This window comes from Miniopterus natalensis, chromosome 2 (assembly GCF_054644295.1).
Source record: "Miniopterus natalensis isolate mMinNat1 chromosome 2, mMinNat1.hap1, whole genome shotgun sequence".
NCBI lineage: Eukaryota > Metazoa > Chordata > Mammalia > Chiroptera > Miniopteridae > Miniopterus > Miniopterus natalensis.
Window position 1 is genome coordinate 14364372 of NC_142082.1, and position 14005 is coordinate 14378376.

Consider the following 14005-nt stretch of genomic DNA (forward strand, 5'->3'; position numbering starts at 1 on the left):
AAGAGCAGGCTCTGGGCACGATAAGGAAGGCTGGAGGAGGCCTGGCAGGACAGCGGAGCAGGGCAAGGTGAGCTCGCTGAAGGCGAGAAGCCCAACAAAGTTTCCCATTTAGGTAGAGGCGGGCTCCGGCGTTCAAATCCCCGGGCCGGCCCGCCCAGGCGTCAGAAAGCCCGCCCCTCAGCCACGAGCCACGCCCCCTTCGGCGGCCGATCTCCGAGCTCCCAATACTTCCCTCCTTCTCCTCGACCCCGCCCACTTCGCCAAGCATCATTTCCTGTGCGCTGGGTGCTAATTGGTCCAGCAGCCGGAAGTGAGGGCGGGCGGTGGGGGCCGTTGCCGCAGTGACAGTGCTGGGGGAGTCCGAAGATGGCGGCGTCGCGTCGCTCTCAGCATCATCACCACCATCATCAACAACAGCTCCAGCCCGCCCCAGGGGCTTCGGCACCGCCGCCACCACCTCCCCCACCACTCAGCCCAGGCCTGGCCCCGGGGACCACCCCAGCCTCCCCCACGGCGGGTGGCCTGGCCCCCTTCGCCTCCCCGCGGCACGGCCTGGCGCTGCCGGAGGGGGATGGCAGTCGGGATCCGCCCGACAGGCCCCGATCCCCGGACCCGGTCGACAGTACCAGCTGTTGCAATACCACCGGCACAATCTGTACCGTCGCCGCCGCTCCGGTGGTACCGGCAGTTTCCGCTGCCTCTGCCGTCGGGGTCCCTCCTAACCCAGCCGGCGGGGGCAGTAACAGTTCACCTTCCTCCTCTTCCTCCCCGACTTCTTCCTCCTCTTCCTCTCCATCCTCCCCCGGATCGAGCTTGGCGGAGAGCCCCGAGGCGGCCGGAGTTAGCCCCGCAGCGACACTGGGGCCTGGGGCCGCGGGGCCGGGGCCAGGGGTCCCCGCAGTGAGCGGGGCCTTACGGGAACTGTTGGAGGCCTGCCGCAATGGGGACGTGTCCCGGGTGAAGAGGCTGGTGGACGCGGCCAACGTGAACGCTAAGGACATGGCCGGCCGGAAATCTTCTCCCCTGCACTTCGCTGCAGGTCAGAAACTTTTGAGTTGCTTTTGAAGGGTTTTCATGTTGGGCACGGGGGTCCGGGTAGGGAAAGAAAATAAGTTATGGTGGAACAAAATGGGGGCGTGGTTATGGTTTCTCAACACCTCACGGAAGGACTGGAGACAGAGGCTCCTTTCATTAGCGCCTGGGTGACGGGGGCGTGGTAGGGGAACGTGGGAATCATTTCTTTTTAGTGTTTGCAAAGCGATCTTCGTTCTCTTTCCCACGTCCCCTTAGTGGTAGTCTCCGGATATGGGCATACGAAAACTTTTTCAGTTCCGACTCTGTAGGACTAAAGTTAGATTTGGGCAGTCTTAGAGTAGTTTTGTCGTTTGGTAGTTTGTTTTTACAACAGGGGTATGTCCCATGAGGACAGTCTAGAACAAAAGAAGTTGAATGTAACTCATCAAGTGGTTAAGGATTTATCGTAGTCTTAGTAAGCTAGTGAAAGACAAAAATGAAGTTTGTGAAACTTTTCCCCGTTCTCAAGTTTACAGCCTAATTGGGTAGATCAAAGTATCCCTACATGAAACAGCTGGGGAAGAATATTTGGGTGCATTGTGTGATAATAGAAGACAGGCGAGCTTTGAAGACCTGGGCACTGCTATTTGTTAGTTGTCTAACAGACAGTTTAGCTAATGTCAGTTGCCTCCGTTTTCTCATGGGCAAAAATTATATACTAAGGTTGTGAGTAATTAGTGAGAAGCATTTGGCACGTAAGTTCTCCAAAAAAAGTTCTAATTCCTAAACTCTGGTCTTTTAAAAACACCTAGTATATTTTTATAAAATATAGAAATAGAAAACAAAAACAAAGGACAGCTTGTGAAATCAAGCTTTTAAACTATGATAACCTCTGGGTAAATGTCGATTTTAATTTTTGTGATTGTGTACAGTTTCTACTTTTCAATTCTTGGGGGAAGGAAGTAATAGGGGACATATATTTCTAGAGTAGATTCACACATTTTTTTGTTACAACCTATACTTAAGAAACATTTTACATTCTCACACACACAAACTGAATCAAAAGTTTCAGGAAACAGTACTTTCCCTTACTACATATGTTGCACTCTGATATTTTATATCCTATTCCATTTCATTATTTACAAATGCTGTTTGTGACTCATTAATGGGCCATGATCAACTATGAGAAACACAGGAAATCATTATTAGATTACTTGATCCATTCTTGACAAGTAGACACCACTGTTGCTTCCATCTTGCTAGATTTTTTGCCCAAGGATATTGCTTATTTTTTATTTTAGCTGAAATAGCATTTCTTTTTCTATAGGCCAAATGAAAGGTCTACTACTGGTGTTATAAAGTAACCGAGGTTGTTTACTTTTGCATACTTTATTCCGAATTTGACTATTTAACATTGTTACACAAATCTTGTCACTCCTCAGCATACTGCATTGTAAGTAAGTAATTGCAAATGATACTTACATTTATTTGTGTAATAATGAACCTATTTAAGATTAGCCACATAAAGTAGAGCACATCTCCCAAATCGCTTCTTCTGTTTGTTGCAATAGTTACTTTGTGTTCTGTTTTAGAATTTTATGTATACCCAGATAAGCTAGAAGACAAGCTAGAGTCCTGTAATTATGCTGTAGTTATGAGAACCTAACCTTGAACTGGCTTTTATAGAAAAAAATTTTTTAGTTCAGTTGTGGAAAACAGACAAAAGAAAAACAATAAAACTCTCCATAGTATAAAAACATAATACCCTGTAGTCAGTTTACCATACTTCATGTTTGTGTGTATAGCATTAAAGCTTTGTTAAATCTTGTCTTTTCTGTCTTGTATAGGCTGAGCAGTTAGAAGTCATTCTCAGTTGACTATTAATTGGTTGGAACGCTAATTTCCTGGAATAGCTTTTTGGAAATTGATACAATCTCCTGGATGGAAAAGTTTAAAACTTGTAGTTCATTTTTCCACAGATATTTTATTACTTATCATAGAACAGGTGTTAAAATACTGACACAATTTTGAAATGGCAAATTGTCCTTACCTTAATGGAGCTTACACTCTAGTGGGAAAGCTAGACAAGAACAGTAATAACAAAAGGCCACAAAGTGTGTAACCTAAAGTGATAGGAAAAGTATATTATACTGTCTGTTGGAGCAGATAATAGGGACTTTTGTCCTGGTTTTAGAACATAAGGAAATCTTTCCAGATAAAGAAATTTTTAAGCAGGGATTTAAAAGATGAGTCCAAGCTAGCTAGCCAAATAAAGACTGGAAGGAAGACTTAATGAATGCCTTTATTTCTATTTTAAAATGAATTTACAGTTCTATAGAATGAAATGAAGCTATTTTTAAAGATCTCAGAAATTGTATGAAGTCATATTTAAACCAACCCTTATGACTTTTAAAAAATATTACTATAAGAGTAACCAAAATTCTTTCTAAGCAGCACAATAAAGAATCCTTTCTATCCCATTTTGGACTGTGATAATTATTTGTTTAAAATATGGCTTAGAGACAGTGTTAATAATGGAATCACTGTATCCACAATTAGAAACATAATCTTCAGTTTCTATTGTTTATATGGTTCTCAAAATACTATTTCTAATGTCTTCTTAAGATGGCTGTATTAAAATAACCCAGTATTATATTGTTGACTAGAGTTTATGTAAGACTTTCTCTTCTACAGATGAGATCCTTGACCCTAGTTTTCTATTGTTCAAAGGACAGCAGTCAAAACTTTATAAATAATGTAGTATCAGTTTAGAGCGATGATATCTTCTTAGTTCAGTGCCTAATAGTGACATATTTTTCTTAAAGGACCAGTGTATTCTGATGATGTCTCTTTTTAAAGAAAAGTTCAGATGAGGTCTTTTTAAAAAAGGGTTTTTAACAAAGCATTGAATTCAGAGATTTCATAGCATTTACTTCAAATTGAATACATTTTGAAATAGGCTTCCTGGTAGTTCATTAACATGACCCAGATTAGGATATGTAATATGAGATATTTTAGCACCTAAGCCAGCAAAGTATGTATGGCAGTTTTATGCTTGCTTTTAATTTGGATGGTATCTACAACAACACACGTTTAACCATATAGGGGTGGCCAGACTCACTCCTGTCTCTTCTGATTTTCAGCATGACCATGCTTGTCTTTTTTTTCCTTATCATGGTACAAAATGTAGCTTTTAGTAAGAAACACTGTGTCCTCTATAATTTTTGCACATCAGTGAGTAAGAAAATGAGACAGAATGCTCAGCCTTGGAGTGGAAATCTTTTGGCACTTTTCATTGCCTGGCAAGGTCCTTGATTGTACTCTTAAGCTAATGTCCTGCCTCAGGATTTAAGATGGTCTGCTTTGATCATAGAATAAAAGGAACTACTTTCATAAATATCTTCCCAGGCTTAATATTGTTGGCTACAGCTTGGATTATTTTTACTTACTGTTTTCTTTTCTTTCTCTCTCGTTTTTTAATTTGTTTGTTAATCCTCACCTAAGGATATTTTTCCCATTGATTTTTCAGAGAGTGGAAGGGAGCGATGGAGCGGGGGAGAGAGAGAAACATCGATTGGTTGCCCCCAGCATGCAGCCCGGTTGGGGGTCAAACCTACAACCCGGGTACATGCCCTTAACTGGGAATCAAACCCGACACCCTTTGGTCCACAGGCCAACGCTCTATCCACTGAGCCACACTGGCCAGAGCTACTTAGTGTTTTCTAAAACCTTTTGCTTTGCTTAAGGTGCCACTTTAAAAAGTTCACATAGAACTTTTAGTTAGAAAGATGTGCAAATGATACCACTCTTTGGAAGCAAATGATTTAAAAAACAAATTAGCTATTTGTAAGGTGTTATGTAAAAGTATCTCTAGTATTGAAAAATTGATAACAAGTAGACTGTTTCAACAATAGAGGAATGTTTACATAAGTTAAAATATTGTATGGTTCTTGTTACATATTTATGTGCTTATATTTTCCTTTATCCATCAATTTATCTTTCTTTTGATGCATGTCATTATAAATTGCAGGCATCTGTGTAGCTTCCCCTAAATACACCAAAATGCATACATTTTTTTTAATTGAATTTATTGGGGCAATATTGGTTAATAAAAATATATAGGTTTCAGGTACACAGTTCTGTAATACATCATCTGTATGTTGTGTGTTCATCGCAAGTCCAGCCTCCTTCCATCACCACTTACCAATATGCATACAGTTATCTAGAGTTCCGAATTTGTTTAAAGATTTGCCTTTTATTTATTTCTCTCTTTATTTCTATTTTTTATTAAATTTATTGGGATGACGTTGGTTAATAAAATTGTATAGATTTCCTGTGTACAGCTCTATACTACATCTGTCTATTGCAGTGTGTTTACTCCAAAGTCGCATCTCGTTCTGTTCCCATGTATTTGACCCCCTTTGTCCTTTACTGCCTCTCCCCCATCCTCCTTTCCCTCTGGTAAGATACAGCTTTTCACGTAAAATCTGTACAAATCTTATGTGTATGTTCACTGAGTTTTGACAAATGCAAACACCTGTATAACTCAAACCCTTATAGCAAATCTAAATAACATCCGAAAGTTCCCTGGTGTCCCTTTGCCCAATCTTGCCCTTTTCGTCCTCCAGAGACAAACACTGTTTTGACTTTTTTCACTATACAGGGTGTCCCAAAAAAAGTATATACATTTTAACAGCTGATAGCTCAATTTTGAAAATGAAATGTATTTTAAGGAACACTGCTTTATAATTATTCAAAGTGTGTATATATATATTTTTTGGACGCCCTATAGAATAAGAGTTGCCTGTTTTAGAAGTTCATATAAATGGAATCATACAGTATCTACTCTTATTTCCCTTGGTCTTTCTTCCTAGTTGTCCAGAGGATTCTTTTTCCTCTTTCGTTAGAGTCCATATGTTCCATCAGAGTATATCTTGGGTTTAGTGTAAGGTGATTTTCTCAGATATATGATGTGCTATTTTCTTTACATAATTTCAGATCTTTTATCTGAGAAAAGTTTTCTTGAATTATAGTTTTTAGTGTTCATTCTTTTTCCTTATTTTATGTATATTGGAACTTTGCCTGTCTTCTAAATTTGTCACTTGCCCTCTTTCTGGTGGTAAAATACACATAACATAAAATTTACAATTTTTAACCAGAAATTCTCAGGAAGGTAGGATACAGCCCTGGTTGTGTTATCGGTGGAAGTGGGGTCTCCCTTTCCTCACTGAGTGCTCGGGGTGGTATCCTTATGATATCTTGAGAAAAAGAATTTTCTGAGACTCACACAGGAGGATGAGTGATATTTATTTGTGTGGAATTACATCCCTGGGTTTCCAAAGTCCCATTTCCCTTAATCCAGTCCTGGAAGAAGTGCATCTGGGATTCAGTAGAGCTAAAAGCAAAGCCAGTGTCTGGCGTTTCCTTTCCCTGGTGGAGTTGGGCCTAGTACAACATCAGGCCAGTTCCAGTCCATCAGTCCGTTGTGTGGGGTCCACATGACTGTGGGCCATGAGGGCGAATGCAAGAGAGCAGGAGCGTGAGAGGCCCACAGGCCAGGAGTGAAATGCAACACACCAAGAGCACAAGAGCCCAAGACAAAACCAAGAGAGCCAACTCCTTTCTTTAGGGACTTAAGTGTCCCAAATCTTCTGACGCTTGCAGTGGCCATGCCTATTCCCTCCAATGACCTGTGCCCAAGTGTGACTGACAGACAAGTACTTTCCCTATGTCACCCAGACTTTTTTGGGCATGTGTCTATTCTCCCCCAGTCCAGTCTCTTCCCCCAGTGATATGTGGGGAGTATACTGGTGGCTCCCTGGGGAGCATTAAACTGTAGCTTCCTGGCAAAGCTGCCCAAGTGACATGCCTATAATATTTGGCCTTTGTTTCTTTCCTGTTATTAATAACTTGGTTAATTACAATGGTGTCAATTGGGGGGACCTACTGCCTTACATCATCAGAGTGGATTTATAATAAGAATTAGTAGGGTGAGTTTTGGGGATTTCTACTAAAGTCTGGGTGCTCAGGCTAACTTTTAGGGTCATTTTCTAAAAATCATTTGATTTCGAGTGATGAAAGTTATGTGTGTTTTGTTTGTATGTGCCTACTGGGTTTTCCTTTTAAGGCTTCATCAGCTCTCCAAGATTGCTTTTCCTAACTGTGAGTTGCTATGTTCTTTGTCAAGTGGAAACTTGTTTTGCCTGTTTGTTCAGGTATCTGTGTGTAGAATCAGCAGTGTGAGCTTGAACGGTTTGTGTGCTTTTTTGAGGCTGTTTTCTTAAAAACTGTTTTCTCTGTCAGCTCCCTGTTCATTTTAGACTAGTGATTTTTTTTTAATTGTAGAAAAGGGAAATAAAGTGATGTAAAGTTTCCTCTCCCTCTTTTTGTTACAACACAAAATAAACTAATGGTCAGTGGCAGCTCTTTGTTGGCTGCAACCCCCTCCAACATTTGGCAGTTAGCAGATGATTTTTATTAACTACAAAGCGAAAAAAGTTGTTTTGAATTTACTGATTGACCAAAAATCCTTAAAGCTGAAGTCCCTTGTATCATCAAGTATAGTTTAAAAATAACCTAAGCCTCCTGTGCCCAGCTATAATACTTTTGAAAACCTAGGTATGTATGTGTATAAACTAGGCACTGGAAAGATGCCTTCACTTTGATATGTTCCCCAACCGTGAAAACCATTTTACATTCTCATCCGTCTTGTTGATAAGATGTGCAGTTCTCCATCTCCAAAAGCTCCTGTTGTTCTCATGTTGACTATGGAAATTTGGTTTTTTAGAAAGAAATGACACGGGGTTATAGTTAATGAACACCTTTAGCTCTTTTTTCCTATTGTCTTGAGAAGAGATGCCAACTTACAATTTTCGTCATTGCAGGAAAATATTCTCATTTGGAAAAAAAACTTTTGGAAGAATTAAAAACTTACAGCAAGCTATCAAAAACTTGGCTTCTCCTTCCCTCCCCCCAAATCCATAAAGATTTAGCAGTAGGAAAGTGTAACGGTTGCCCTATTGGAATTTTATGAAAGTTGATAAAATTGAGGTAAATAATAAGATTCAGTATTTAAATCAGTGAATTGTTCATAGTATGTGCTCTATTAAATATGGGTAAGTGGGACTTTGCAAGTTAATACCTCTGATTTCTGATCTTCTGACTTTCTAAAATATGTAAATAATCTTATGTCTTAGTCCAGTGCTTTGTCATTAAAGTGATTTCACTGCTCTGTTGGCATGTATATGAATGAACTTAGTTTTGATACGGTTGCTAAATAAGAGTATAAAAACAAACAAAAATAGCAATAAATGCCTTGGAGTGATTTTTGTGTTTTCCCTATGTAATTTTATTTAATCCTTACAGCAATCATATGAGGTAGGTTTTAATTCTGTTTTAAGGATGAAGAAACTGAGACTCAGAGATTAATGTCTTGTCCAACTCCACATAGCTGTTAAGTAATGGAGCCAGATTTAAACCCATATCTGGCTGTCCTAAAATCATTTGGCCCATGCTACTCAAATAGAAAATTGATAGCTGAAAGGTTAATTGTCAGTGGTGCATGGGCAGCCTAAATAGCCATCTCAGACGAGTGAATAAAGAAAAATTAAATTTATTAAAAGGGCATGGGGATATCCAAGGGGAAGGGCTACACAGTACTGAGCCAAAGGGTATTGGGTCCATGATGGCAGCAAAATATATTTGGGATAGTGAAACAAGGAAGAGCATAGAAAACGGAACGGGAGAATCTAGGCTAGGCTGCTCTGGTTCCCTGAGAAGCCACAGAGAGAGAAGGGGGCCTTGGAGACATGTTCAGGGGGTAAGCCCAGGACAAGCTGCTACTGCCCATTGCTCCCCTGGACACAAGTCTCATGAGGTCCCCACAGAGAGGGATGGTGCTGGCATGCTCCTCTGGTAGTAAGTGTGCACTGGATCCTTTGTCCTGAGAATATTTGTCTCTTTCTAGAAGGTAGAAATCTTAGGGGAGGTCCTAGGGGAGTGTTTTAATGAATATTCATCAGTTTTCCAGGTGTGCTTTTTCAGGGTCATGGTCTCCACTGATTGGTTGGTGCCAGGGCAGGGGGTCATTAGTCAATGTATCTGGTCCTGAGGTCGCCACAGCAGCCCCTTGTCTGGGTTCCCTCCTTATCTGAGCCTGGAGCTGAAATACAACTGAGGCCGATATATTATCTTTAGGGAGGAGTGCTCGGGAGGTCTAAACCACAAGACTAGCTATACGCTAGGGGAGGGTAGATTACCCTGGGGACAAGGTTCTTGTTTTCCCAGTTTCACCTCTTGCTAGGCATCTGGGGCTTCCTGCCCTGATGAGTTTCTGTACCTCTCCCATTTAACAATAGCAATGAGAAATAATTTTTTGAGTCATTTTCATAATTTGATAGTTATTACTTTCTCAAATTTGTTTTCTGAAAATAAAATTGTACAAATTTTGCAAAGTACAGTAAAAAATAGCCCATCATCTCACTACCCCAATGCAGGCAGGTCATATAGTCATTTTGACATATTTCCCCCCATCTCTTTTCCTGGGCATTTAAAATAAAGCAAAAGTGTATATAGATGCTTTCTTAAAACATTAGTAGACTTTGTTTGATTGAGGCCATGCTATTTATTTATTTACTAAGTAAGGTATTGGAATATTTACAGTTATTAGAATGTTGGACTCTGATATTTTGATCAATTGTTTCATAACCATAAAAAAGTGTGATTGAAAGTAATCTATCTTTGAGAACCTCATAACTTAATGAAGAGGGTATTTTAGCCACTCCTTTAAAAGACTACTTAAAATTGTTAGAAAATCTTGGAGATAAACTGTGTTTTGATTCATGAAAGCAGTAAAGAAAAAAGAACATTGAGTAGTAAATAAGAGTTATGGGAGTCACAATAATTTGAAAGTACTTAATGCCCCTGAACTGACCCTTAGAAATGGTTAAAATGGAAAGTTTTGTGTTATAGATATTTTAAAACAATTAAAAATTTTTAAAATTGGGATCTGTCATTGTAGGCATTTTGATCTTCCTGTTATAGAAAAATCCCAATTCTTAATATTACCAACATGAAATATGGGAAATAGCTTATTCAGTGAAGTGAATCTTAGTGATATGTTGAGGATGCCCTTTCATCTCTTCTGTTAATTCACATTTCTGAGTAAAGGTGGTCCTTCATACATAGTATGAAACTAAGTATTAATGGAGTGCTTATAGAAACTTAAAGGAATTTATGCAACTTGCTGAATTAATAGTCACTAGGACACTTCCATAGTGTGTTTTTCCCCGTTGGTCTGTTTCTCAGGAATCTGGCATGAGCCCTAAGGTTTTATAGTAGTTCAGTAACAACTCAATAAATATAAGTACTATTATAAGGACCAAGATGATGAGAATTATTTCTTGCCCCTGAGGAAATTTATAGTTAAAATGCAGTGATTCTTGAACTTGTTAATCTCAGGACTCTTTCACACTCCTAAAAATGATTGATAGAGCTTTTGTTTATGGGGATTATGTCTATGGAGATCTATCATATTAGGAGTTAAAACTGGGAAATTAAAAAGTAACAATAATAAACTCTGTGTATCAACTGATGGTTCTTAGTGCCAACTTAACACCAACAGGAATCCCCAGTTTGGGTTGGGGTGAAGAAGGAAACTTTGTTCAGTGAAAACAGCTCAATTGTGATAAGCACAACTATGAGAACAGCTCAGTAGTGTTACAGATCAGTTAAAAGACAGCAGGGCTACATGGAGGCCTTCTGGGCGAGGCCCCTCTCTAGTCAGACAGCTCTGGTCTGCTCTGGTCCGCATCCACCTGCTTTCGTCTGCTTTGCCCGATGCCAGGCAGTGTGGTCCACTGTGGTCCAACAAGACATCTTCAGTGTTGGTTTCAAGCTTTTTTACCTCCAGGTAGGCATCCACAGTCCTTGATGGAAAGGGAAAGTGTGCTCTCTGAGCAGGGGGGGAGCTGACTTATATAGGCAGAAGTCCCCACCCCTGGTCCCTGATTGGTCCATCCTCATGCAAATGAGGACTCCAAATCCTTGCAGTATGATTGGTCCAAAAGGCACTGTCCTGATTGGCCAGAATGGTGCTGCTCTGATTGTTTGGTAAAGATGCTGATGAAGATACAGCTGTGCAGCTCTGATTGGATGGGAAAAGCCTCAGTCCTATTGGTTGAAATACAATTCCAGAAACTCCTTTATTAGGGCTCCCTGGGCAGGCAGGGAGACAGTGCAGGCAGGCATTTCAGTGTGGGAGGCAGCCATTTCAGTGCTGCCTTCTCCCAGAAGTGTGGGGGGTGTGAGAGGCCCCTGTATAGAACTGGCTGCTAGGCTCTGCTATTATTATTATTATTATTGTTATTATTATTATTAATTTGAGCCCAGTTAGCTACCATGAGCCCTTCTTGGTATCTTCTTTCGCAGGGTCCACATGTGTTAGAGGTAAATCAAGCTTTTAATGAAAAGTAACTGTTTTCTAAAATAAAGATTAGTGAGAAGAGAGGCCTTATTTTACACTTTGTAAGTCACTTTAGTGTCTGACTTCAATAGAAGACAGGTGAATTTTTATTGCTTCTTCATGCCATTTGTTGTGCTTTATTACTTGGATTGAAATATGAAGAGAATTCTGCTTTAAATCCTGGATAACTATGGAAAGGAAGGAATCTTCTAATAGCATTTTCAGATAACCTTTGTTTTCTTTGATACTACACCCAAAGTTGATAACTAGCAGTTTCCTAAAGGTTAGTTGCAATATGGGATCTTAAGCCATATCAATACATTTTTCATACTCCATTATGCTAAAATTCATTGGCCTATCATGCACAAATGGCTCTTATACTGATACATGTTTTGGTCATTTGAAAAATATTAGTTCCCTGAGCTGTGCATATCTTCCAAGTGTTGATGCATTTCACTTTATATAATAAACACATTTGTTAATATCATCACCAATCTTATTGTAAAAGTATTGAAAAATTGTTAAGCTCATGGTGGCAGATGCCAGTTTTACAAAATTCTCATTTTTTTTTGAAAGCTAAAATTTTATCATTGGGAACAAATACTATCTGCTGTTTTCCTCAAAGAGACAGGCTCACATGTTCATTCTCAAGAAAATTTCTTCCAAATGCACAGATGAAACTGAGCTCAAACAAGTGCATGTGTTTCGTTCCTCAAGACAAACATGTTTGGTGTGTAGTAGGAGTGCTTAGTGTGTATTTCTCATTTTGTCACAAGAATATTAAAAAGATACGTACTCAAGGGTTGGAATTTAATAATGTTTACATTTTCATGAAGGATGTTCTTAAGTGAAACGGGGGGCTTTTTATTTATTTTTTAAACTGTGAGGGCCTGGTGGTGAAGAATACGACGACTAATACTATAATTTGGTGCCACTGTCTTGGTTCATGCCAAGGTGTCAGTTTTATTTATCATTGCTTTTGTATCATGAAGAACACCATACGTACATTTCCAAGTGACAAACCCATGATATAAAATCAAGCACTGTCCTGACAATGAAGAATCATCTTAGTATTATTTTGTAAGTAGTCTTGACCTCTTAGATGCCCAGATAGGGTCTCAGGGACTACCAGAGGTCCACAGACCACACTTTGAAAGTTGCTGAGTGGCTCTTAATATTTTTAACGCTCTTTTAAGAATCTGTAAAAGGCATAGACATTCTCACCAGAAAGATATACACCACATTTTACATGTAATTTTCAGAGGATTAGAAACTTTCAGAAGCACCAGAGCTATGGTTCTCAAACTTTGCATCAGTCACCTGGAGGGCTTGTTAAAACGGCTTGCTAGGCCATACTCAGAATTTCTCATTCAGCTGGTCTGGAGTAGAATCTGAGAATTCGCATTTTGTAACAAGTTCCATCAGCATGCTGATGCTGATGCTGACTTTCAGAGCAATGATTCTTAACCCTAGACCAATTAAATCAAATTACAGGAGTAGTAGGGATAGGGCTTTTTATTTTATTTTTTAAAAGCTCCTTTGGTGATTTTAACATGCATACAGGGTTGAGAATCGTTGCTTTAGGACACATGGAACCCAGGTTAAGACTCGCAAGTCTAGTGAGATTAAGAACATCTAATATTTGTACAACCTTTTATGATTTAGAAAGTATTTTGACAATTATTACTACTTATAAGCTTATAAGGTAGTTATCTCAGGGGAAAAACTGGCTTGGTATTCATGAAGTTGCAGAGTTATAGGAACTCTGAGCCTGTGAAATGAACTAAAATTGCTAAAAGTTAAGAAAGCACTATACGTATGTTCCTAGAGTTTTTGCATGTAGGCATGTGATAGTAAACTTGCTTTCCTAAAGGGTTCTACTAATACGTATTCCTACCACACCCTTGACAACACCAGCCATTATCATACTTTCTTTTTTGAACTATATACACAGAAGCTTACATAAATCATAAATGTATAATGAGATGAATTTACAAAATGAATACACTTGGGTAACTAGTGCCCAGATCAAAAATCAAATCATTATCATGATCAGAAGCCCCTGTCTTATGTGTTTTGAGTTAGTAGATTAGTTTTGTCTATTTTCGAATGTGATATAAATGGTATTTTATAGTATATATTGTTTTGTGTGAGGTTCATCTATCTTGTACAGTTGAAGTTTGTTCATTTTCATTGTTATATAAAATTTCATTATATGAGTACCACTTCTTACCCATTCTATTGTTGGTGAACATTTGGGTAGTTTCCATGTGTTTGGCTCCTATGAATAGTGCTCCTATGAGCATTTTTGTACGTATCTCCAAATATCATTATTTAAGACATAGTTCTTAGCTCTTTTATTTTAAAATAACCAGTATTCATGTTTTAATATGCATTTCTTTAATTATATCTGTAGTAACTGATTTTACTTTTTTAAACAATTGGTATTTTTATTTGTGAATTATCTTTTTTTCCTTTTGCTTTTTTGACGTTATTCTTCTCTCATTACAAACATTGTTCTGGTTCACT

The 14005-nt window shown here is 39.1% G+C and overlaps 1 protein-coding gene across 1 annotated transcript in view; it reads left to right on the forward strand.

Annotated features, from left to right (window-relative positions):
• Positions 1 to 366: 366 nt before the first annotated feature.
• Positions 367 to 14005, forward strand: part of TNKS (tankyrase) — a 160246-nt gene continuing 146607 nt past the window's right edge. Inside the window, exon 1 of the mRNA XM_016209064.2 lies at positions 367 to 1039. Within this exon, the coding sequence (XP_016064550.1) occupies positions 367 to 1039 (673 nt within the window). The remainder of the gene's footprint in view (positions 1040 to 14005) is intronic.